The 26,228-nt window shown below is 37.3% G+C and overlaps 4 protein-coding genes across 4 annotated transcripts in view; 1 reads left to right on the top strand and 3 right to left on the bottom strand.

Moving 5' to 3' along the window:
• The window catches only part of LOC145228071 (uncharacterized), a 33,197-nt gene extending 20,410 nt beyond the window's left edge, over window positions 1-12,787 (bottom strand). The window contains exons 1-2 of the mRNA XM_080093049.1: window positions 12,547-12,787; window positions 9,156-9,251 (exon numbers count right to left, since the gene is read on the bottom strand). Of these exons, the coding sequence (XP_079949175.1) occupies window positions 9,156-9,251; window positions 12,547-12,694 (244 nt within the window). The 5' untranslated portion in view covers window positions 12,695-12,787. The remainder of the gene's footprint in view (window positions 1-9,155; window positions 9,252-12,546) is intronic.
• Window positions 12,788-21,221: 8,434 nt separating this feature from the next.
• Window positions 21,222-23,491, top strand: LOC145230057 (protein FAM185A-like). The gene is made up of 7 exons (XM_080095421.1): window positions 21,222-21,561; window positions 21,619-21,741; window positions 21,807-21,916; window positions 22,199-22,410; window positions 22,732-22,883; window positions 22,951-23,070; window positions 23,283-23,491. The coding sequence occupies exons 1-7, from the start codon at window positions 21,318-21,320 to the stop codon at window positions 23,393-23,395; spliced, it is 1,074 nt and encodes a 357-aa protein (XP_079951547.1). The 5' UTR covers window positions 21,222-21,317; the 3' UTR covers window positions 23,396-23,491.
• Window positions 22,874-24,298, bottom strand: LOC145230059 (ragulator complex protein LAMTOR5-like). Its single transcript, XM_080095423.1, has 2 exons — window positions 24,045-24,298; window positions 22,874-23,530 (listed from the first exon to the last, which is right to left on the bottom strand). Exons 1-2 carry the CDS (start codon window positions 24,219-24,221, stop codon window positions 23,414-23,416), a joined length of 294 nt encoding a protein of 97 aa, XP_079951549.1. The 5' UTR covers window positions 24,222-24,298; the 3' UTR covers window positions 22,874-23,413.
• LOC145230058 (protein UXT-like) lies at window positions 24,284-26,071 on the bottom strand. Its single transcript, XM_080095422.1, has 3 exons — window positions 25,923-26,071; window positions 25,666-25,815; window positions 24,284-24,942 (listed from the first exon to the last, which is right to left on the bottom strand). Exons 1-3 carry the CDS (start codon window positions 25,991-25,993, stop codon window positions 24,735-24,737), a joined length of 429 nt encoding a protein of 142 aa, XP_079951548.1. The 5' UTR covers window positions 25,994-26,071; the 3' UTR covers window positions 24,284-24,734.
• Window positions 26,072-26,228: the final 157 nt, after the last annotated feature.

The following is a 26,228-nucleotide window of genomic DNA, read 5'->3' as shown; positions in this document are numbered from 1 at the left end:
TCTAGTCTGGTGGCACGTAGCGTTAATAAACTGAATAAACTGTTTATTTGTGTATCAGGCCTTTGTATGGCAAAGTTACTGCTATAATTAAAAAAATCTTTCTATTTAGCCACAATTTAAACATCAATGTCGTTTTATGTGACGAATTAGGCGAGTATTATCATAACATCGGATTATTCGGATACGAATGGGTTGACAGTAATTTGACGCAAGCTTTGATTTACTACCATTTTGCCATTTTGTGGTGCCATTTGTAAGCTAGATTTTGTAGGTTTTTGCAAACAACCCTCCAATGAAGCAATAACGCCGACCATAAAAGTCACAGACATCGCAAAAATAGAAGACAAATTTCTTCAAGTTTAAGGCGCGGGTTTATGTAATGCAATATATTTTGAACAAGAAAACATTAGCTCGGTTAAAGCCACATACAAAATCGTATTCTAGTCTGGGGGTCGCACAGTGCGCCTCAATTGGTACCATGACGTATACGATCTGTGACCCCCATAATTTGCACCAGACGAGGCGACTACAAAAACACGACTGCGTCACAAAAGATAACCTCTCTTATCGAATGTTCAAAGCCTTGCAGATGACGTCCTGTGGCCAGTGCTCGTGCTTGTTGGGGGCAGATAAGGGACTATAGGCTCCCACGAGAGCTCCTTGCCAAGTGTCAAATTATGATTGAAAAGGCGTGTTGAAAACGGGCTAATTTTGGAGGCCTGCAAGTGCGGTGCCATACAAAAACCAGGCCTTGAAAGCGTGACTGAAAATCGATGGTTGGGTTTAGGGAGTGAGCGGAAAAACGTGTTGCCCAAACAGCCAAGACCCAAGAGTGTTGAAGCCAACGCTCTGCTGCACTGTTTTCGGTAATCACATCACGTCAGTTTTAGTTTAATGTAAGTTGGCGAGTGTTGAGGAGGCGTGGCCTTAGCTGTAATTAACGAAAGGCTGCCTACCAAATCTCTTACATGTCATAGTTCTAATTGCAAATTTCCCCTTGTTGAGCAGATCATTTGGCATAAAATTCACTAACCCTATTTAACAATTCTGTTACCAATTGCCAATTTGTAAAAACAAAACCGCGCGAAATTGGAACAAAAAAAGCCACGGTAAAAACACTACGCCAAAGGTCAATTTCAAGTCTCTAAACGTATGAATTATTGCAAAAAAGTCCTCGGTACCTTAGTTAGTGATACGTTTTTCTGTTAGGTAAGCATTTTCAATTTTCAACGTTTAGCTGTGTACGCATATAACACATGCGTGAATCAAACACTAGGTCCTTTGTTAATCAGAGGAAGGTTTAGTTGACCGCATCATGCCTTCTAATAACCGTAACCACTACATCCTATGCATATCAAGTCGCCTTTCAAACCCTGACCTTGCAGCTGCATTACCATGAATACAAATATCAGATAATATTAGTGTCGAAAATTACCAAATGCAATTCCGAGTACGTTTATTGCACAAACATAAGTGTTAACTTCAGGCAACACCGAAAGCCTTTGTTTGACATCTTAAATGTTCAGGTAAGTGTTTCGGAAATAAACTCACTTTCTTAAATGTAAACAAACTTAAACAAGGATCTACCAAAATTGATTAGCATTTCAAATAAGCCACAGTTTTCAAACCTTAATTGATGAACATGTAAACGTCAGAAAAAACACTATGGGGTGCCACAAGGTTCAAAACCTGTCCGATTTACGTTCTATTGGCGGTCTGTTCAAGATAAATGTTTACCTTTTAACACGGTGATACATAAAACAGTGCTTCTCTCGGTTCCGCGGGATAAATGTGACCTTTCAAACCCTTTTCCATTTACAGGGACGCCCAAATCGATAGCGCAACAACTTTGCGATAGAAATCGGTAAAATAACAAACAACGTCTTATTGGCTTGACTTTTGCATTAGTTGACATGTCGAGGTGTCTGTTGCTTTATTTATAGAACCTTTGTGAAACTGGGTTAATGTACCTTATAGTTATGATGTGGTTTTATTTCAAACAAAGATTGTGTGGATGGTTTCCTTGTGTTATTCTGATCAATTTCATAACATATTTCCAAGTATTTTTGTAACATTAAGTTGATGCGAAAAACAAACATACTTTAAGATACTGACTAAATGCTCAACTACCCTTAGCTCTTCTTTTCAAAGTAAGCTCCCGCATTGCAACGATGCTAAACAGAAACCTTTTCCAAAAAGAAAACCAAACTCTGTTAAAACATCCAAATATTTCATCTGGGGCTAAGGAAATAAATCAATTATGCTTTCGTTTTTCTCTCTCTGACTCTTGCCTGAAAACTGTCTACTCGCAGGTTCCAGACCGGATAAACACATTTAGTTGACAAGCATTACGAAAGAGAATAACTAGCAAAGTGAAAAGACATTTTAACAAATCAGAATTCAATCGGTTTAGTGACGCCTTGGTGTCACCTTCGATCAACCAGACTTGGCGAGAAAAACCTCTTTACAATATCATGTTACCGAGAACGATCATCTGGGATTAAAACGAATTAGGGAAGCCAACGCCATCAGGCAAATTCGTTTAGAAATACCCGGTTTCTGCTAACGCAATAATAACATGTCAAAATCACCTTCTACCACCTGTAATTACAAAATTGGCACACGTCTCCAACATACTTTTCTCATTATGCCACGCGCCAATTTTCGTTGTATCAAAGTGTTAGACTAATAGCTGTACACATCACAAATTAAAATTCTTTCCGCAGGTTAATTTTAATGCCCCAGCACATACGCAACTAGTAAAAGCTGTCTTCTTCCATCAGGAACGGAAGCCACCAGAGACCATGTTGTTTAAAAACAAAATCAATTACAGAATAAGCCCATATATCGTATTGTTAAACATTTCAAGCCAGCACATAATCTGTATAATCCTGTGCCCTTGCCGTTTGCATTACACGCTCAGTCTGCCCTTCGGGACATGATCAAAGGCCCATGTTCCATGTCAGCGTCTTAGCCGTATCATGTCTACCAAGCGTTTGGGAGAAAGGTCAGGTATTTTAACGCATCTACTGATCGCATGCCACAGCATACATTCCACACTTCGACCTGGACTCTTGGCTAATGCCATTTTAAGTATTTAAGGAATTTGTAGATACAGTACATTAGGTATGTGGGTGTTGTGAGGGCAAGTTTTGCACCATTTTTTTAGACAATAACGTAAACAGAGCCGATGGTCGACGCTTTGCATTGAGCTAAGCTGAGTTTGTTTTGCTTGGTGACAGAACACATCGTGACATAATTGCACTGAACAATCACCAAGCCGGAAATAGCTGCGCAACGTTAAAACATTAGTTCAACAAGCAATGTAAGTGGCTAACTACAGCAGACAACATTTACAAACAAACGTTTTTTGTGACAGAAAAATGCTTCAAAAGACAAACACCATCATAAAAAAGGAAACTTGGTTTCATTATGAATGTTGAAGCACGATGTCAAGAAAAGAAGACTCAAACCACTTTTGGCTGTAATTGAGACGTGAACTAGGCTTGCGGTTTTCCATTTCCGCGCAAATTGTGTGCGATCATCCGACGAAAGCGACCACTTTACGACTCGAAGTGTCGAAAAACATCACAGAAAGGCTGCGCGGAGACTCAAATCGAGATGAAAACACGTGAAAACGGTGTAGTCGTCACCCAAAACACCTGTACGTCGGTGTGTACATCACAGCGAATTGGTTTGCTGAATTCGCGCTTTTTATGGCTACTATTTGAATTAGTTCGCTTTGAGCGCATTTCTTGCGATGCCCAATTCTCCCAGAATTTCGATTTCTGGAAATGTCAGTTGTGACAATCGAGTAAGGTTGAAACAGTTGTTCACACTCATACAGGTAACCAAGAACACTTGGAATTAATCATATGGACGCAAAAATTTGCGTGTTAACAACACTGTCGAGTCAGATCTAATTTTCTTACAAAAACCTTATTTAAATAGAATAAGTGTGCTAACAACAATCGCACTAAACACCCCTGGAAAGACTTTTGACGATTAAACAAAAGAATGTATGGTAGTGTTGTGGTATTAGAAAAGTGACATCAGCATGGGCCGACTAAGGACTATTTCAAATAATCCAGCGCATTTTTCGCATGCCTTAGCTCAGCATGCAGCAAAGCGCGATAGAACACGATCTCACAGTTAACAGCAACAAACTAAATAGCGCCACGGGCTTATGCCTTTGGGCTGGCGGGCAGCAACATCCAGCAACCGGAGATGAGTGGCTACTCGGGCAGAACACATTACCAGGTAACAAAACGCCGAACTGCGCGGGCCTTTATGCGTAATTTAAGCCGGTAGGATGTCGCAAGGCCCTCTCCTCCACGCCGAGAGGTCGGCCGCGTGAGGAGCTAGGTTTGTATGGAAACAAACACCGCTGCTTGGCTGCGAGACTGGCCCGTTCGGCAGGCGCTAGAACCGATATTAGGTCAGATAAGAACGGAATCAATGCAGTGGCGAACAATCCTGCATGCCATGACCCAGGATTCGTTGAACCAGCCAGGAAGATTTGTAATCTTTACAGAGCATCAATTTACATTTCTCCCCTCGTTGTATCATCCCAAAATACGTGCTAAAAGCGAAACTATGCTCTGCAGTCATAAAGCTCTAAAGCAGTTCTGCAATTTTTCACTACTTAATCTTCCTTATTACACCAATCCTGCAAGCATATAAATAGGCCAAGTTTGTAATCTTATGATCTAACAAAGCACTCACCACATTTTAACATTTAGTAACTAGATATCATACATAAGTTCAATTCTCCCTTCTGCTGTCATTTTACATCATTACGCCACCCTTGTTTACATTTGAAAAAAAATCGACATAATCGCTTTTCAATCTGTCACAGTGATGTAACAATCACCAACAATCGAAAGCAGGGAGCGAACACTACACCGCTGTGGTCCGCTCACGAGCCCAGGTTACACGAGTGACGCAACAGTGGGGGTTTGTGGCGAATAATGAGCCCATTGTGCAGTCATTGGACGTAGAAGCGTGGGTGGAAAGGAGGTTTTTCGGGATTTTGTATGACAACACATTATGGCGACATGAAAAACCACCTAAAGAGGAACTTTATACTTTCATGTTACCCAAGAGAAGCTGTACTTTTACCTAATGTACTTAAATATACCTTTATATATGCTGTACTTGAGTGGAAACATTAATAGTGTTGCAAATTTTAGCTTACTGCAGGGAAAACTCTATGGTATTTTGGGTTTTACAGCCTTGGAAAGGAAATACCCACAATGCAAAGGTTGCGACCAGAACCAGATTTAATCGTTCTTCACCTAAACTTTACAATTTACGTCACGTTAACGAATAACGATGTCGTATTCATTTTCCCTTTTAACAATATACATCTGACCGTTACCATAACAACAATGTCGTCGAAAGCTTTTTAAACAATGGATTTGCCCTAAATGTCAGAGTTTTCCTCGAAAACGGAGCTTAAACCTTAAAACTGTGATGTAAAGCTGATTCGACAAACGTCCCCTAATTTACAAATGTCGTTGATGGCGATATCTCAAAAAAATGTTAAGGGTTTTTTTCTATGCCAAAACGTTAAATTAACAGACAAGTTTGCTTCCAGCAGCCAGAGTGAGTGCATTTAGAGAGCTATGCAAAAAAAAAACTTAGGTACACAAGACACGGACTTAAAAAGTAGCTTTAATAAAAACCAAATAGCTTTCATAAAAGTCACTGATGATGACAATTGTTTTTGTCGAAACGTCTGTTTAATAAAATGAATACGTTTTATTTTACATCGCTGGCAATTTGGTTTTTATTAAAGCTATGCAAAAAAACTCAGGATAACCAGAATTTTAGGTTATATAAAAGTGAGAAAGAATAAAATGGTGTTCTGTATTTTGCAAGCAGGTAATTGATTCTGCGGCACAAAGCTGCTAAAACGTTTGGCCGAAATCACAGGGCGTGGCCTCGTGGTGATATGGAACAAACCACAATCACACGCAGCTGATATTCGACCTTCGATCAGCTTTTAGTCGCTCCTTTACCACTACTAACAGTCCGCTCTGCCAATTTTGAAGGTATAACAAGCACCAGCGGCTATAACATCCACTGAAGAGGGACGCCAGAAAGGCTAAGAGAGCTGTTCGACAAATCAGGTGTGTCCCACAAGTTTGTGTGTGGTACATCGTAGTAAAAGTGTTTAGTACCGTGCGCACACCACAATGTGACAAGCGTTTCTTATTCCTGTTGTAAAACACGTTTTTGTCTGGCTGTAATTGGTGGTTTTCAGTGTCACTATGCCGCAATGTCATACAAGGCAACATTTAACCAAACTTTTGACCTAATTGATTTTACGAAACTGATGTGCCATAATTGTTAGAAACTTTGGAGTCCAAAAATAGGTAGTTTAAAGCGGTAACTTTGAAACGCACGGGTGTAGATTCACTAGAAACACCCACTAAAAGCGATTTTTTTTCTTTTTTTTTCTTTTTTCTAATTCAATCGACTATTTCACATACTATTTGTCTATATTGAGGTTTTTCACGATTGTGGATTCTTGGTTACTCTATTCGACCTGTTTAAAGCCGAAATTAGTACCGAATTCCAACACGAGATTGCCTTTTACATTTTACAAGGGGGCCACAGGTCCTTCAGGGTTACTTAAAGGGGGCCACGAGGCCAAAAAGTGACTTTTAGGGGGCCACGGTCCACCAAAGGTTGGGAACCACTGATCTAGTGAATGATTTCAAACAGAATAGAAAATGATTCCCAAAATCTACTTACTAGGATGTATTGCAAAGATTCTTTAGGTATTTTAAAGTTTGTAAAACCCACGGTCTACAAAATAAACATTTACAAATTGAAATACAAATGTTTGAACACAGCGATCCTTAACTATTGACAGGAATTCTGACCCAAATCAATCACTTTTAAACTCTCAACTGACACCTGGTGGATGGAGTAAAAAACTAAATCCTGGTCGAAAGATGGCGCAGTAGACATCAAATTTCTCTGGTACAAGGGTGTTTTCAGCTTTACAGTTCATTGAACGGCTTGATGCTGAGTTTAATACGTTGTAACAGGGGTGGATTCCATTAATGGAGTAACGACCGTATGCTTGGCTGACTCAAGCATTTTATAAGTTAGTTTTGGTAGATTGGAGGGGGTCTTTGTTATTGATTTATAAAACAACCGTCCGAAGACATTACAAACATTCCAATAGACTCAATCGACATAAAAATACGCCTTGTTTCAATTTGTGGACAACTGGAAAATCACGTGAGGACAGAATTTTGTCCAAGATGATTGGAAATAAAAAACGGCGGAAATTCAAAAAACAGTTTTTTCTAAAATACGAAAATGGAATTTCGATGTCACCGGAAATACCAGCTTATTGTTGCATCTTCCGAACACATCAATGTTTTAGCAAAACTATGAACTCAACTGTTCGAAATGAGCGCCAAACACAGTTCACACTAGTAATGCGAAGCCATAGCTCGTCCTTTGTACAAAAAAAACCTAATGGCCCATACGTTGTATTTGGTCATTTTTCCAACCTCCTTGCGTTGCGCAAAAATATGAAAATATTCCTGACGAGATTTTATTAGTGCATAATTATCCTCAGTGCAAAGAAACGTACAGTTGTGGTTTTGAGGTAAACCAGATCCGCAATGTAGATCTATTAAAGACTTACGAGGTTAAAAAAAATTGCCTGAAGCAAGAAGTGTTAATTAACATAAGATGAAATGGTAATTAAAAACACGTGAATTTAATAATAAATTAAAAAATGTTTTACAACCTTTTCTAACGCACCAACCAACAATATATAAACCTCCTGGGTCATGTACATAGAATACCGTTGTGTAAACGTTTCTTTTAATTCAACGTATCGAATGCTCTACATTAGCAGACTGCAAGAAAAACATTTTGTGATTCAAAAGAGTCGTGATTTTCTCCCCGTGATGAACAATAAGCAGTCACAACAAACCTCTACACCACGACCTATAACCCCTTTTCAACGGCACTCTGTAAGTGTAGATAACAACCACCTAAATGAGGTCATCGAGCAGGGAACATTGCCCTGAATGTTGAAGTGTTTTGCCGGGTACATATATTGAAAACATGAAGCGGTTCAAGGTACTGAACACTCAGCGAAATTGAAACTGTTTGTTTTATTACCTGTGGACTAAACAATGACGGAATTCGCTTTGATAATGCCTGCCTCATTTTAGTTATATTACGTTGTTTTAAAATCGATAATTTTGATAGTCCTGTGGGCGGGTGGTGGCTTCCATACGGTAATACCCATGGGCTTTACAATAATGCCACCTGATTGGCGAAACAATATACAACCACGAAATTGGAACAAGCAACTTTGCAAACAAAAGGCCGACCCATTTTACCCTGTGTTTTTATGCGGGAAAAAAAGTTATGCTAATAACCCTAGCGAAGCTTAAACACGATATTACGATCGCATAAAGACGTATTAACCAATGTCCTAAATTACCGTAAAATACATCTTTCATGTGAAAAGGCAGGTCATTTTTGTGTTATGGCGTTTGACTGGCCAACTGTTTTCAATATTGTTTCACAAGAAATGAAATGAAACAAAGTTTTAGCTTCCAGCTTACACCGAAAGTGCAAACAATTGAACACGAGCTGGTATTTAACCTGCATCGAATTAGTGCATCATTACGTAATCTACTACCAAGATCGCGCGGTGGCTCCGTGACTTGCAAATACAGGCACGTGCTAAGTAAGCAAAATAGCCTTGAGCTTTTATGCTGTCAATCTCCAGACCTGTAACCTAAGATTGGCATGCCTCCATGCTATTTACATTGACCGTTAGCCGACATCTATAAAATCCTTTTTTTGTGTGTTACAAGAGCTGTCATTTACTTTCGTTATTTTACAATACAAATCTGTGAAAAGAGCAAAAATTGTTACAACAATATGCCAGACAGCAACAGCTTTTAATCTATGAAGTCTGTTTAAATTTTTGTCTAATAATGGATCTCTATAGATTGTATAGAGTTCTCCAACTCTTGATATACACCATCCCATTAGATTAAAAATGACATGTTTTAGTGAAACTTAACTTTTAAACATTGATTTCAGCACAGTGGATAACACAACACCTTGGCAGAAACCTTATACATTTCAGTGTCAAATGTTACCTGACGATTTGTGGTGATTCATTGCGCTTCGAACTTCTTTACTGTGTTTTGTTTCATCAAGGACTACATTAGATTGACAAGTGACAGCATTGTGACCTAGGGAAAATATTCTTTATTAGTAAATAAGATAAAAGGAACATAATACATATCAGTGTGGCCAGCAATTTGACATAAACATTCCCTGTTATACACAAAATGCACAAATTTAAGCCAATGCCAAGCCAATACAGTATACAATACAGTAAGTGCTATTCAACAGCATTTTATATTCCTTAACCGTACCTCAAAGATACAATTCAACAGCACCTACATGGCATTGTCTTAAAGTGGCAAACCATTTACATTTAACCTAAAATACAACCAACATTTATAGCACTAAGATGTGTTATATGATATAATGCTCTTTAGTGCAAAATATTCTGCAAAAATGTCAAAACAAAATTGTTGCAAGCTGTAGACAGAATGGGGGAAGATTTAAGGCAGAAAAGGGAAGTGGCACTTCCCAATGTGGCAATTTGAAACTGGGCCAGCCTGCTGTTACTGCATTCTTGTGTGAGGATTTAAACATAAGAAAACAGCTTGGCACAAAATGTTTTTATGTTAAGTAGTTAAACAATAATACAATAGATGGAACTTTTTTATACCTGTTTGGTATGACTACAAGATGTTACAATACATTGTGAAAACGGAATATATTTTGGTGTAAGATCATTGGAAGAAGATTATATAAAATAAGAATTTTTGTTTTTTGAAAGAAACGTCACAAAAAGTCAATATAGAAAGCTCCATTATCTTTTCAATTTAAAAAGCCAAGAATTGTAATCCCATTGAGTTAATACCTACAGATGGCTTATACTCTATGTGGTAAACTACCGAATTGTGATAATTTTCAGTGGTTTTATACATATCACCACTATTTTGTAAATATTGTTGATTCGATGATAAGGCATTACTAGCAGAAAAACAACAATAGCGCACACATGCTCATTTATCCTAGAGATTGTGAGATAAATAAAGCCCTAAAGGCACAGCCATAAATTCTTCTACTCTGTTGCACCCAGTTATTAAAAACACAGCTTGAACTTGTACGATAAAGCCCAATTAAATTCAGAATGTAAAAAATTTCGGCGACCAGAATGTTTCACTAGATGGTAGGGCATTGTATGGGTGTAAGCAATTGTGTAATGGTTTAAAAATAAAACATGTGCCACAAAGTTGTATAAAATTCCAAGGATTTACGTTAGCTACTAATCTGGATTTGAAAGTATCAGATTTATTAGCACTAAGTGAAAGTTCTAGAATCCACAACATTGACACTAAAATAGAATTTAAATCTTTGTTAAGCCACCACCTGTTGGAGCATATAAAAACTTGTTTACCAAAAAGTTTGTGTTCCAGCAGTACTACAGTCATATTTTAAAGCACAAAAAAACAAGGAAACACATGTCATGTAATCTTGTTAAATAAAATAATATCCAAATGTGATTGGGTCTTCAAAAACCAAACAAATAATTGAGTTGCCAAAGTACGCAGTCCTGTTTATTACCCAAATACATTAAAAACGGAATTATGAGTGTAGTAGAAACTAGTGATGTACCGAACGATTCGCCCGAAACCGAATATTCGGCGGTTTTGCCGAATCAACCGAATCATTTATGACGTCACGCGAAGTCGTACGCTACGCGTTTGACATAAAAAAATGTTTATCTACCAGGCAGCCAGTGCAGAATAGTTGTGTTTCGTCCTCATTTCAGTTCTGTGGGGTTTAAAATTGCCTCAAGCATGATTGGCAACCTGTCAATGAGTTGCTAATTTTTTTGACAACAGTGGGAAAAACGATAATGTGTTGAAAAAGATAAAAATTGACGCGATTTTCGTTATGTTTGGGCTTTTGAAAGATTTGCGTGGTACCTTAAGCAGAAAAGACATGTTTAACACTTTAAATTTGTGTTCGTAAAAGATTCGGTTTCGGCCGAATCGCAACAAATTATTCGGCCGAAACCGAATCTTTGCAAAAATGACCGATTCGGCCGAATAAATCCGGCAAACCGAATATTCGGTACATCTCTAGTAGAAACATAGGCAGAATTTATGTCATTTGTCTGGTTCAACAATTAGTCCGGTCTATTTTATCCATACACATCAATGTCAGCAGCTTATTCAAACTGACTTACACAAAGTTTGATTTAAAACTCCAAGTACAAAATGGATTACCCGAAAAAGCATTTTGACAGCAGAATCTGAAAGAAAACTTCCAATAAATCAAGAGAGCAAGCAGAGGTACAAGAGCATTTGGCAATATTTCCCGTGTTTCCGTTCCTGGCCCAAAGCGAACACATACCGGAACGCTATTTTCATCACAGCGACTGTTGGGCACCGCTGCAAGTTTTCCGTTGCAGCGCTGCGAGTGAATTGATTACCTTAGCAGCGCGCAACGACACGTAATTGATTGCGCCAACCATGTGATGTGTGATGTAAGACGCGCTACGTCGGGGCAACAACAATGCTAGACGAGTAGAAAGAACAGTCACGATTTGGCAAAGTGCGCTTTTTCGATGCTTAACGCGCTAATCACGGAAATGTCTGGTCAAGGAATAAAGCCACTAAGGCTGTTAGATGGAAAACAATAGCCTTGCGAAACTCCGTACGTCAACAACAAATTGAATTCCAAAAACGCACAGCAACATACAATGGCCGCTACAGTTGCTACGATTTACGCAATAGATCAAAAAAAGACAAAAAATCTTGTATACCAATAAAATGTGTGTGTCTATTCGACAAGAATTTTGAAATTGCCAAACTGCATTAGTACCAATACATCTTGTCTTTTTTTTTGCCTTAACATTTAGAGGTGGTCCAAGAAAGATTTTCTTGAAGATATCTTACATATTTAACATAACGTCACCTCCTTTAAACAAATTGGAAAGTTGTAAAATAAGTTTTATTGCCTACGTGGACTTTTTAAGTTCTTTGAAAAAAACACACAAATAGACTGACAACATTCCTGTTAAAGTCAAGAAATTTCTCAAACGAACATTTGCGGCCATTTTGTACCGTAGGCTACTTCACAGATTTGATAAACAGACTGCCAGAGAGCTTTTGTATAATACATTCTAATGCAAACGTTTCAACAATCGCTTTGGCATCATCAGCAGTCAGCCAGTTTTGTTTTTAATCAAGTTCCTTTTCAAGTCTGTGTCTGGTGTTCTTATGTTTTCAGGTTACGAGGGAACAGCAAAGTCTTTGCTTATAACGCTTGTATGAAACTGAGCCTATTATGCGGTTACGAAAGAAGAGCTTTGCGCGTCATGAACGGTCTTGCGGGACAACCGTTGGGCCGCGCAACGCTAATACGGCACAACACACAGCTTGCATCGTAAACTTGCATCACCTGTATCGCCATTTTCTCGACTTGGTTTCGGAATTGCACGTGTCGCTGTAGAAGGCTGCGTTCCATTGCGACGAGGTTCAAAGCCGTTACGTTCCTGATTCTCGACGTAATTTGCAGCTTTTGTCAGTACGTCCAACGAGGATAACATGCTGGTGTACAGAGCATAATACACCACGTCTTTGCTGCAGATGGTAAAGTGCACTCGTTTAAAGAACTCAAAGCATTTTAATAAAGCTATGTGCTGTAGAAAACAGAAAAAGGTAATTTAGTTTGGTTGTTATGCTGGGTTGTATAAAGGTACATTGCACTACACTATCTAAAGCATATGCCATTGACAGAGCATTTGTACAATTATCACAATGAATACAACGAACTCTTGTAATAGAAAATACGTCAGAACACCACAAAATAAGCTGGTGTATGTGCGGTCTTTAGTCAAAATAAAGTTACTGATTTGCTGATCTATTCCTGTATTCTCTGAACACAACACACAAAAAACGCCAATGCCAAAAATCCGGGAAAATCCACAATAGAAGCACTATAATTACTTGTACTAGAACACGACTGCAAGTAAAAGTTGTTCAAAACCGTAACAAAACCCGCGATATTACCAACAATAGTATAAAAAACAACACCCTAGTATCGTTTAAACAACAACCGCTGGTTACCGTGCTAGTAAAACGAGCTAATTTGGTAAACAACTATTGCAAAGTTTGCACAAATTATGCCGCAATCGCTACAGTTACGTCCGTTACGCGTATCAAAATTAACATAACACAGAATGCGATAATTTTGATACAGATAGAAACTGTTAGTAGCAGACTGCAAACGCATGGGCACAAACCATGTTAGAGCAACAAAGTTGATCTAGTGTATCGTTAATTAGGCGGACTTCCGTATTTGCTCTATTGTGCAGTTGTGAACTACTCGTTTACGTCAGATCGTGACATACGCCGCAACAGCATGTTAACCTCACAGATGATACTTACTGCTACTGGAAGTGGAATCAGACTTGTTTTAGCTAATCCTTCAAACAAACAAACAACCAACAAACAACACGTTCGTTTTATCCCAAACACTACAAAACATATCCTAAAACCTACTGGTACTGGCAATAAACTCGTAATCCTTACTACACTGTTGCGTTGAAGTGACTTTAAGCAGGAGTGCCGGGCAACCAAATGCCTTTTGTTCGCCCGGTTCCTTATATGGTTAGCTAACCTAAATCGACCGGCCTAATTTTTTTTAATGTGGCGTGGGAAAGTGCACCTGCGGTGGTATTTGAACTCATGACCTCTGGTTATCTACAGCTGGGGCCTTAAGTACTGGACTACACAAGACAGGTCAACATAAAAATGTGACAAATAGTTCAAAAAATGTTTAAACCGGCCTAAAACGCGTTTTGTGTAGCCATTAACTTACTTGACTGCTTATAAGCAAAGACTGACTGGGCCCACTGTATATTTGGCAATTGTAACACTGTCAGCTACACTTCAAAGATTCTTCACATAACTGTGTCATTTTAAGTCTGTGCTTCACTGTACAAGATCTTTCAAAACGTAAAGCTTCTATTTATCAAAGACAGTTTTGAAACAAGCGTGTTGCTAACAGTACGGTAGCTGAACATAAGTGGAAAGTTTATCAATCGTTTTAGGAAATGAGCAACTACTGCAATAAATCGTCTAAGCGTCACCGCATGCTGCTCGTCTTTTACCTTCATAAACCAAACCTAAGAATCAAGGCCGTAATCTGGTTTCTACAAAAACAACAAAGTATCTTTCATAAAGGCTGAACAGTGTTTCTGCCTTCTACAACTTTCCAAAAGAATTTTAGACTCAAAACATTTTAGCACCAGTTTTGCTACTATTGTCTCGCTACAATTTAGCAGTAAGTTAAAACAATCATAGGTACTATTGAAACACTAGCAATAAAAGCTTAGTGTGCGAATGCGTTGCGAAACACTAAAATCGGCTACATGCTTTACATATTAACACAGAACGACACAGACAAGTACATAACAGGAGTGCTGCGAAAGTGGACCGTCGTGCGCGCTCAACCGTGACAGCATTAAGTCTTTTCAGCCAGGACAATAGGGCAGCCATCGGCTTGGTGCTCAACCGCGCTACGTCGTGTTTACCGAGTCCCAAAGGAAATATTGGGGCCGAGCAGCGAGGAGAGGGCACGAGAGTGTACCTGACGACTGTTCAGCGCATTAAAGGCGCACGGTAAGAAATCAATGAAGCCTAAACGCGATTTGTTGTTAATTCGGTTAAAAAATCCAACTGGTGTGGTGGAACCTTTTGGCGCCATTTTTTTACTTTACATAGTTGTACAGCTGTTTCCGTTTGAATGACTCTTGAAGTACTTTTGTTAGTACATGTTACCAAGCATAAAACTTAACAATACTAAACAAAATGTTGTCTGTTACAGAACAGTCTTTAAGTTCGGTTTTGATGATTCTAAATAGCAAAGTTTTGCTTATATTGTTGGGACCAAATAACAAATAGTCTCCTAGTGCCCTCTTTAATTCTTGTAGAAACATTTCAAGTCCGACCAACCACTTGTAGACCATCTAAGTTTTACTTTTAACACACTTTAGGTTAAAGAAACCCAGCTCAAATAATCTCAACCATTTTTTTCAGTTTTTTAATTTAGGTAGTGCTCAATCCTTTTACTACAGCAAATAACTGCACAAAAATAACATCTAATGAAGAGTACTGTGTCTTCATTTTCCTAAAGAACAAACCGTTATACTTTTCCAAACTGTTGTGTTAGTAATTGTATTTTGTACAAACAAAAGTTTAGCAACCCAATTTCTCTTCAGAAGCAAGTAAAGGCTTTATGTCAGCTATCTATACACCAGACAATTGACAAATGAACACAAAAGTGGATTATGGTATACCACATAATAGAAAAAAAAATAACCTGTGAGTTGACAAGGACGATTTCCAGAATTTTAACTTCACTATAATTGCCGTTAATAATGAAAAGCCTGAAAACTGTATGTTGTAGAAGTAAAATTTCAAATTTAGGTTTCACACTTGTGATAGAACAGTACTTGACTTTTCGGACAACTGCCTATTGGACAGACTGATTTGAAATTAATAACGTTTTGCTCTCGTGGCATCTTATCACAGATAAGCAAACACAGTCCTGCAACTGCACGGTACTTGAACGATTTTGCAAGCTGCCTGGCGCTGGAAATTATTAAACAGGAACTTTGAGATGCAAAGTCTGTTCGGTCATATTGCTGGATAACACATGGACAGGCTGCCAGCCGAGTGCACGATGTGCTGAGCTTGTCAACTACTTGCTAGCTTTGAAACAGGATGTTACAGCCAAACAAAAACGCCGCCCCGGCTGACGTAACTCAAGTGACATGTCTATACTTTGCTATCTTAAATAGGATCACACAAAGGCGTTGTGACATTGTCGCAAGTCTATTGTTAGGCCAAATACATGTGCTGTTAGTGACAATATTAAACCACGATCCATTCAAGGTACAACAGGAAGTTTACTTGACAATAAAGCAAACTTTTGCTTATTACACTAACGGTAAATCTTTTTCGAGCGATCACAAAAACGTTTTTAGGCTTACCTATTATTGCTAACAATATAAACTTGCAACGAAAATGATTTTTCCTCATAAACAAGATCACCCCTTTTTAAACATACTAGCCAAGCAAGATGCAAGCAAAAGCAGTTTAAAGTTTCGCCACTTCATGTACTGCACAAAAGCTCACTCTGTTTGGTTCGTTTAATCTGTCGGATCGTCAACATGCGGTATCAGGCAGTTAACCACGTGGACGCACTGCAGTACTCTGTTTGCATTAACGCAGTGCAAACATAACCTAGTAAATGCCTCACTAACCATGTGTATTAACTGTTGCATCAACTTACTATGAAACATGGAGAAATGAATTTACAGTAGCAAGAGCTTCCTTTTTATTCAGTAGCAAAAAATTCCCTCTAATATCAGGCATTTTAATGTCAACGACCACTGAGTCAGTCTCAGGAAGCGATAATAATAGCATTTGCTTCTTTATTTTTACTTCATATTTGGTTGACTGCACGAAGCTCGTTGGCGAACCAGCTACAAGCGTTTTAACCTACAAAGTTAACATGTTCTGCAAACGAAATCACTGCAAACACCAGACATCATTAACTGCTTAGCTAACTGAAATAGTGCCTCGTTAGGCTACAGCGCGTTTAATCTATCCCTAGTCGTTACAACAAAGACAATAGCAAAGCTGATCGGGTTACAGAGAAGGCTTAAAACGGTAATTAGTCTGCTACAGCTCGCACAACCTTCTGCTGCTATCATCGTTAGGGTTGAGATCAACAAAATATGGTAATTGAGTGGGTTTTTGCGCGGTTGTTTGTTACAGTGAGGTTTAATCTAAAATCTGTTTCTGCTGTGGTAAACAATTTGTATTTCTTGTTATATTTTAACGTTTATCATAGTCAAAATCTATGGTCTATGTAAACTGTATGTGATTTAAATTTTCGGCACCCATAAAATATTTAACACACAAACAGGTAGTATAAACCGATATACAACGTACAAATTGTAATATAGACCGTTTTTCAGCTTAAATTCAACTTGTGTATGAATAAGGGCACAAGAAGTAACTTTGTTAAAAGTTTACGAGATATAGCTGTAAGAAACCTATAATATCCGTTGAGAGATAAAGCGTAAAAAACGTGCGCGAAAAACAACTTGGCTGGAACCTTCTGTTTCAGATGACGTAATCATACTCTTGGTAAAAACAAAATTTCCAACTACTTGGCTAAGTCATGGCTTAAAAACTTTCGTAAACACAGGGTCACAGCGTGTGTAGTCGAGCCAAATGAACCGCGTACTGCATAGAAAACCTCTGTTTAAATTGGCGTTAAACACAATATCTCAAACTCACAAAGGTAGGCCTGCTAAAATAAACAATTACAAAAAAACAAGTTTTTTCCTTTGTACTAAGAATACATGACCTAGCGCCACTTGAAAAATGAGTTATATTCACTTTATTTCGGCCTGTGTAACACAATTGCGCTAAATTATTCGCCAAGCCGGAAATAGCTGTGCAACGTTGACTTGAGACGTTATAAAGCACGAAATAGCACACTAATATGTAAGTGGTTCCGAAAAGCCAGTATTTCCAAAATGTTTTTGTTTGCAATTTCCTTTTGCGGAATAGCAGTTCACAAGCAATGATTTTCAGTGTCCTATTTAAATTAGCGATGACGCGTACAGCCTCGTGAAGCAAACAAGACGCGCCATGACTCCAAACCCGTGACATGGCAAAATTACCTCGAAAGCGGAAACAGTAGACAGATTCGACTGGGCGCTTAAATTAGAAATCTAATGAATTCATGCTTAACAATTGATAGATTTTTGAAGTTATAATTTAGCAAAGCATTTAAACGCATGGACAAAACCAGATGGTTACAGATACGTCTTATTTCTAGTTCCAATCAAGTTCTAAACCATGTGTTTTACACTAACACTTCCGCTTTATGAAACAACATAGTTTTAAATTAAAATTATTTCCTGCATAAGGCTATCACAAAACCAGTAAAGACAAAACTTATCAGTCCACTGAATTGGGTAGTCGGGTGGCAGTTGCATAGAACACCGCCATATTTAGTAAAGCCGGACTACGAATGCATGGCTTTGAATACAAAAGCGGTCGACTTTAACAAGCTTATACTTACTACATTTGAAATAGTTTTCACGATAAATTCGCAATAACACATCAATAATGTTACCGCGTTCCGGCTGACTACCTAAAGCTAGTTAAAGAACTTTCTTTTTTCTGCGTAATTTTTATACAAATACCTTTTGTTGATAAAACAAATATTCCAATAATGTCGCCTCGACTTCAATAATCCTGTTACTGTATAGAGAAACTTCCAGAACTTGGCTATCAGGCCAGTGCTGTCTAAACGTGGTGCTGGATTTGTGGGCGTTGCACTGCCAGTTTCGCTGTCGAGGTTCAGAAGAATGCGATGCTTCGCCAGACAGCGTGATTTTTCATTCCTGGCATATTTTCGAACGTCGTATGACTTACCAACACCAGGGCAGAGGTTCTGTAGTTGTTGGCTGCAGTTACTAGCAGTAACGGCCAAGTGTGCTCAATTCCAACTTTAAAACGGCGCCTATACAGCTAAAATTAGCAGCGTCTTAATGCTCTATGACTTACTAAACCTTCTGTGAAAACAACCCAACGCATCAGATTTTTTTTAGCGCTTCGCTTATGCCTGAACAAAGTTCGTTTCATACCAGCTTTTCACGTCTATGCGATGCCTACAGTTTTGCGGCAGCAAATTTAGCACATTGACCTGTTCTATTGAGATCTGCAAAGTTTGTTTTCTTATCGCCTTATCTACGCCACGTAACAACAAACATACTGAAGTAGTCGCCTTTATGTCAGCCAAGTTACATATTCTTCAGCACAGCAAACTGACTAACACGATGCAGTATGCGAGTAAGGCAAACCTTGTAAGCATGCAGTTGCTATAAAAGTTTTCTTTAAGAAAGAAATCCTGCCTAAAACGTTGTGTATACCAAAATTTTACAATAAAAGTAGATTTCAAAATATTTGTTTTTATGTAACTTTTGTATCTTACATAACTAAGCTTTCTGCACTAAACCTACTAGCTACGTGCCCTGCCTTGTTATGAAACAACATTCGTATTTAAGTGCATTTAAAATTGGTATTACTAACTGTTTTAAGTGAAATGAATGTACTGATTTTGGCCCTAAGCTCAACTGACTAACCAAGGCTTACTTGTTTGTATTCCACAGTAAAGGCAACTGCTGAAAGATTAACAGCCCAAGTACTGAGTATTGGTTACAGTTCCAAATTACATTCTTCAGACTATCGCAACCTGGTGACATACAAGACCTTCTGCTAAACATAGCACGATGTTGAGGTGGTGAATCTTGCTTGTGTAGCCTGAATTCGCCTGAGGGCTTTGGATAGTTCCACGTTTCTGTACCTAAATACATTTTCATTTGCTGATGAAACGCCTCGCTGACAGTAGAAATGTCACTGATTCAATAAATAGCACCTTAAAAGTTTAAGAAATACCACAAACAGTAATATAACTTTACAGCAGCAGAAATTAGTTAAGGCAAGTACATAAATTCTGCCAACCAAACTCTTCTATAAATTAAAATAAAATAGTTATCAATGTTTTAAAAAAGTTAATCATCTAAATAGAAGTATTTAAAAAAGAACAAAACTTTAACTAGCTGAACTTTTGGTTATATTAAATTACAAGATTTTAGGAATTATTAAAAATTCTATATTTTTAAACAACTTTACAACAAATGAACTCAGCTGCAGCTTAAAGCTGAATTCAGTTGGTTTATAATTTGGTACAATTTTATGTCTATTTAAAAACATTTGAATAATCTTTGATAATAACAAAAGTAATATAGGCTGGAATATACATCTGGCTGCAAAAACCAATCCTTTAAAAACACCTCAAATATTTAGTAATGGTCAAGTATACTTTGCTTCATTTAACTGTTAGAAAACTGGCTTATACACCGTAGCTTTGGATTGGTATGAAGCACAACAAAAACACCACATCAAAACTTACAATATCACTGTAAAAAAATCAGAACTGAAGAAAGGGCAGTAACAAATAATTGAAATATGTAAGTGTTTGCCTGTCTCATAGAATAAGTTTACTTGTTTTGTTCTAAAATATTAATTAATTTCAGTTTGTTTTTCATACACTGAAATATTAAAGTATGGTGTATCATAAACAACTGGTCATTAATAATATATATATTAGCCTTACATTGGTCATGTCACCACCTTTTTTTTTTATTAAAAAAATATAAATACGAAACTGAAAAGGATAGTTTCCATTACCAACTTCAACTGTAGTTTGTGCACCACATTTTAGCAAGTTTTCTGGCACACAACAACAGTTTATACGACTATGTTTTATTTGACAACTCTTTAATAACATCACAAGCAAAACGAATGTCTTTCCTCCAAAACAAAGGTCCATGTGTAAAGCATTCAACCGTTACCTGATTACTATTTTCAACACAGTCTGTCTTAGCAACTAATTGGCTACACGGAATTCAGCATCAGGAATTCAGTGCCTTAAAGGCAAAACACGTGGTAAAACCCTGCGAAGCTAAAAACCACTTCACGTAGCCTAAATAGCTGTCAGAAACAAGCCTGTCACCGAAGTTTAAACCGTGCTTTGGCAATAAATTTCTTAAAACTATTAGCGACATTTGAAACTACGGCTCGTACTGCCTCGTTGGACAAACAAGAACGTCACAAAGCTATTCGCTGACAAACAAAAAACCGCACACGTCTGGCACTGGCGCCATTCCGCAACACGGCCTTCTAGCGCTTTTGGCGTGTAAAATTCCAAGAAACCGATTTCTTTTTAAGCACACAACAACAGCACTGCTCAGCGTTAACCAAACAAACCGGAAATGAGCATTTCCTAGATATTTTGCACAACACAGCAAACTGCTAGCTTAGCTTCGTGTAAAAACGCTAATTTTAAGAAATACTATTACAAAATTTTATGACGCTGCTGCTTGGAAATGTGTTTACGTTTAAATGTGTTTTTTATTAACTCTTTCAACAAAAGATAACTTGGCATAAATTGTGCAGCCATGCGCGAAACCACGTGACAAATCATGCCTTTATTAATGCGGGGAATCACCCAAACCGATCTCTTGGAAGAAAATGACTTTTTGACTGCAAGCATTTTACTTTTGCAACATATTTCTGATGTCTAGAGCAGCATCTCTTCTTCAAAAATCGTTTCCTCTCTTTACGGTAAAGTTGTTGCGACGATCGATCTCTACAACAACAAAGCGAATAGCAGCAAAAGCACAAAAATGGGAATTAAAAGTTCAACCTTTTTGGTTTCTTAACATTCTCGTGGAAAGATGCAATATCAACGTTCTTCCATTTGACCCCGTTGAAAACCCTAATGCTGACCGACTAACCTTTAATTTAAATGCCAAGACAGGTAAATAACGTTATTAAATGTAAAACTTACAATAACTTCCTAATACCCTTTTTGCAGACTTCAATGAAGACGACTTCCATTTGGAGTGCAATGAACATGAAAAATTGATCAAATTTAGTCAGAAAGCAACAGATTTAAACTATGTAACAAATCTGATCGTAAAAACACCTCCTGGATTTAGTAAGTAACTGCATCCATGCAGCTTTTATAACAGCACATTTAACTAACACATTTTGTACATGAAGACTTGGACATCAATTCAAAAGGACGCTCAGATGTTTATGTCTCGGCTTTGGAATGTGATGTCCTCACTGTGAAAGCAAAAACTGGGAATATAACACTGAATCATATCAAGGTAAGTTTCTGATTAGTCCCGCAACATACCGACTGGTTATGTTCATGCGTTTACACATTTGGTACAGAACAAAGCAGTGTCATTTGTTGTGTATTTAAGCACGAAGGTTATGCCCATGGTGTATTCGGGATAAATTTATTTCTTTTATCAGGAATAAAGGTTGCACATTACATAAGGTCAATAGGATTTTTGGACTTATTGCCAAATTTTAAAACATAAAAACTCTTTGCTCTGTACAGATACTAAAGTTTAAATTTAAATAAATCATTTGTCTTATTGTAGGGAACACAAATTACTGCTGAAACAGGCTTGGGTGACATTCAATCAAACAAACTTCTGCAAGGAAACTTAGCCCTTCAAACTGAAAAAGGGGAAATCAGTTTAAAGCAAATTCAATCTTGCAGTGCTGAAATTAGCAACAGATGTGGATCGCTTATAGTTCAGGATGTGTACACTGATCAATTATCTGCTAATTGTGATGATGGGAGTATTCAGTAAGTCATATTAATTATTGTGTATGGTGTCTCACTTCAGTACACCTTCAAACCTCTGGTCAAGATTATTTACCTCCACATAAACAATGGTTTACTGATAAAAAGCATTGTGTTTGTGCATTCTCACAACCAGGGCGCAAAAGAAATGACTATCCCTCAGAAAACTGGTATTTTTGATCTCATAACTAGGTGTATTAAACTTTCTTGTAATAAGTAACAGTATTATTAGCCCCTCAAAATTTTGTTCTGGCATTGTATATTGCTTAAACTATATGTTGCCAAACAATTATTTCTTTATTGCTTTAAGTAAAATCATTTCAGGTTTAAAAGTTTGCATGGAGACTGCCATGTTAAAGCGGATGGCAGTATTGATATTGGAACTGCTGAAGGAAGATTGGATGCTGTTTCAACTTGTGGAAACATTGATGTGCATATCGCTGAACACCAGAATGTGAAACTAAACTGCCTGAAAGGTACATTTATTGCAAATAATCTGTGTAGCTAAAAAGTTTGATTGTTTGTCTTGTAATATTTCTGCAGGTGATATTGCATTGTCAGTTGCGCCAGGACTAAACGCAACACTTCAACTCAAAGGAAATTGTGTTGATGTTGAATGCGATGCAAATAACAAAGAAAAAGATGAATCTCAAACATTTAAAGGTACAGATAGTACTCTTTTGCTTGTAACAAAGTGAACAAAAAGACCACAAACAGAATCTTAGCATATTACATTAGGGTGATTTTACGCAAGCTGAAATAATAATCAAACAAACAATCATATATGACCTTAGCATTGCTTGATATAGACTGTGATCACTGAGCTAAATTGGCTTCATATGTTAAGAGATTAAATTTGCTAACATTTATGACAGGAGATTTAGGACATGGAGGACCAATAATCGAAGCAAATGCCACCAAGGGAAACATCACAATGAAAACGTCATCTTGGATGAATAGGATAGTGAAGTTCAGGACAAAGACCTGATTTGATCTCGCACAACAATCAGTTCCTTTCTTCCTTTAATATTCCAGTGCATATATTGTCAGTTAACTTCACCATTAAAGTTGATTTGTTGCCGGATTTATTTCCTGATGTCTCCAGAACAATAACTGGGGAGTCCTGTCAAAAACACAAGTATATAAAATGTGGTGGTTACTTTTTACTTCAGGACTATAGTTAAATTACACAGCTCAAACTGAAAACTGTTATGTGTCACGAACAGGAATAGTTTGTGCAAAATTCACAATTATGCACTTTGGCATGGTTTATATAAGTTCGTCTACATAGCTTACACATGCTGTTCCACTTTTAATGATTTGAATTATTCCCTTTCAAATGTAAATCTAACAGCATTGGTAAAGCTACTAAAAGTGAAGAAATAAATATGTTCAAGTAAGATTACTTAGTTTTTTTAATAGACAACAGGATTGACTATACAACAACATCAGTTAAAAACATGTACAGGATATATGGTATGTGAAATTTATGACACAATTTTTATTTTAACCAATTAAATATATTTTTTTAATTGACATTAGGATTGCTTATACAAGACATCAGTTGAAAATATATGCAGGATATACCACAAATTTATTACGCAAACATTTTGAAAGCAACACAAAATGAAGAAAACCTGAGAAGGCCATTGCTTGTTAGGTTCATCACACAATGCGGCGATGGGTCCAGCAAGAGATTGTGAAACATTGCCTCTCGATCCAATGCAAAGACCAGTTTGATCCGTACAAATCACCCCCTTCACATCTGGGATGTTCATCGTCTCGTCAAGTTTGAGTTCAAGATCGCTTTCCATTGTATTAAGCAGACAATATTATTTCAACTGAGCAATTTACTATATTAGCTTTACCTAAAATCTGAAAAAAATGTAAGGCACATTAGGGAAATATCCCAAACCAACCCATTTTGGTAAGAGGGTAATCAAGCAGCAACAGACCTCAAAAAATTACCACTGTTAGACATTGAATTTAAGTATTTGAAACAACTTTGAAAAAAGGATACAGAGAAAGGTTGTCAATAGGATGATATTTTAAAATTGATTGAACTTTTATTTTGAGAAAAACTAAAACAATAAGAAAACGAGATTTCAACAAAGCATTTCGTCAATTGATTGCAGATAGCTTGCAACATGAACACTTAGGAAAAGTCAGCAATAAGCGGTTAGCCAATGCAGATATGACATAACATGTCATAATTTTGACTTGGGTCAGGGATATGTGCTCTCCAGCATTTTGTAACAGCCGACCATTCCACTCGTTGAAGGTCACATTCCCAAACCTAACAACTTCTGAAGCACCAATGACATAACTTATGATGCTGGAACTCCTTGCAGCTCTTTTAATCCTTCCAAAACCATCCGAATATTTGCTCTGACCAAGGTCATGCTCTTGGTAAGTACATCTACTTTGTCATTCAATCGTTTGTTCTTCTGTTCAATAAATTTAAGAGCTTCTTTTGGAGTAAATTCAACAAAAAATCCATAGCCAACTGCTATGCATATCATGCTGGTGTCTGGTCTAAAAATAAAATAACTGCCGAAGTTGCAAAAAATACTGTATTACAAATACACATGTTCACAACCAAACCAGTTTTACATGAAATTACAGTAATACACATTTTTTTACCTGCCATGTAACCAAATTGTTTTTACTGTTTACTGTGGTAGCACTTGTAAAATCCCATATTTAACTTTTTGTGAGTAAATAATGTCTTATTTTGTTACTGTTAGGTAACTAGTGTCTTCCGTTTAAAGTCCCCAACTTAAAATATAAGCAAACAATTTGATTGCCAAGACCTATTATGCAGGGAGTCGAACCGGAACTGAACCCGAACCCACAAACCGGTTTGAGCGGTTAATTTCTTTAAACCCGAACCGCTAATTACGATTTTCTGAAAACCTGAACCGGTGTTGAACCCCATATTTTGTTTGGTGTTGGACCCGAACCGGAACCGAACCATTAAAAAATGCAGTCCGTTTTATATTTTGCAATTTTTTTCAAAACAGCGCACTGAAAAATATGCGACATAAGTCTTACAGGGCGTGTCAAAAATAACAGGGCACGGGCTAATTTATTTTGGAGTTTGATAAGGCCAGGAACCTGAACCCATATGACAAGCGGTTCAACTCCCTGCTATTATGCATTCAAAATATGTTCTGCCCACTTAGGACACAAAAACAAAATGTAACCGTTAAAAAAGACAATCGATTGCAACCACATATGGTTTAATTATTTACTCACACAACAGCTTGTGCGTAGAAGTTGTTTCCAAGGTCAACTTGAGTTTTTAGCGGTCCAGTATGATCAATAAGCTGTCGTTCAATTATGGTTTGCAGTTGCAGATATTGGGCGATTTCTTCATAATACTTGTCTCTTTGCTGTGTGAGATTGCTGCCAAAATGATTATTGGTAATGGAACATATGAGATACATAAGCCCTTTGAGGTAAATTTGATGCATTTTATGTTCCAAAATATTTAACTCAAAATATACACTTACGCAAGGTCTCCACGCAATCTTTCGTTGAGGAATTGTTCGTATTTCACAACTTTTTTCGGCACTTCACTCATTTCTTTTCCTTTTATTTACAACTCAATTCGCGAAACACAATGACACAAAAGTTATTATGTGATTTCAGTTATTTTTATAAGTTTACCAGAAATTATTAGGTACCAATTCAATAAAGTAAAACAAAACAATTATTAACAAATCTAAAAAAGCTCATAAAAAGGTAAAATAAACGCATGAACAATTTCTTGAAAAATGTAACAAAAACTAATAATGTATTATTATATATTTTTGTTG

This window comes from Phallusia mammillata, chromosome 5, assembly GCF_965637545.1.
Source record: "Phallusia mammillata chromosome 5, kaPhaMamm4.hap1.1, whole genome shotgun sequence".
Lineage (NCBI taxonomy): Eukaryota > Metazoa > Chordata > Ascidiacea > Phlebobranchia > Ascidiidae > Phallusia > Phallusia mammillata.
Note: the sequence above shows the minus strand (reverse complement) of the source record. Positions and strands in the feature narration are given on the sequence as shown.

Coding starts and splice junctions, on each gene's coding strand:
- LOC145230057 (XM_080095421.1), top strand. CDS start 21,318: ATGTCTAGAGCAGCATCTCTTCTTCAAAAATCGTTTCCTCTCTTTACG. Junction 21,742..21,806: donor AAAAACACCTCCTGGATTTA/GTAAGTAACTGC, acceptor TTGTACATGAAG/ACTTGGACATCAATTCAAAA. Junction 23,071..23,282: donor TGAATCTCAAACATTTAAAG/GTACAGATAGTA, acceptor CATTTATGACAG/GAGATTTAGGACATGGAGGA.
- LOC145230059 (XM_080095423.1), bottom strand. CDS start 24,221: ATGGAAAGCGATCTTGAACTCAAACTTGACGAGACGATGAACATCCCA. Junction 23,531..24,044: donor ACAAGCAATGGCCTTCTCAG/GTTTTCTTCATT, acceptor TGTTTTTGACAG/GACTCCCCAGTTATTGTTCT.
- LOC145230058 (XM_080095422.1), bottom strand. CDS start 25,993: ATGAGTGAAGTGCCGAAAAAAGTTGTGAAATACGAACAATTCCTCAAC. Junction 25,816..25,922: donor AGATTGCGTGGAGACCTTGC/GTAAGTGTATAT, acceptor TCATTTTGGCAG/CAATCTCACACAGCAAAGAG. Junction 24,943..25,665: donor TTCTACGCACAAGCTGTTGT/GTGAGTAAATAA, acceptor TTTTATTTTTAG/ACCAGACACCAGCATGATAT.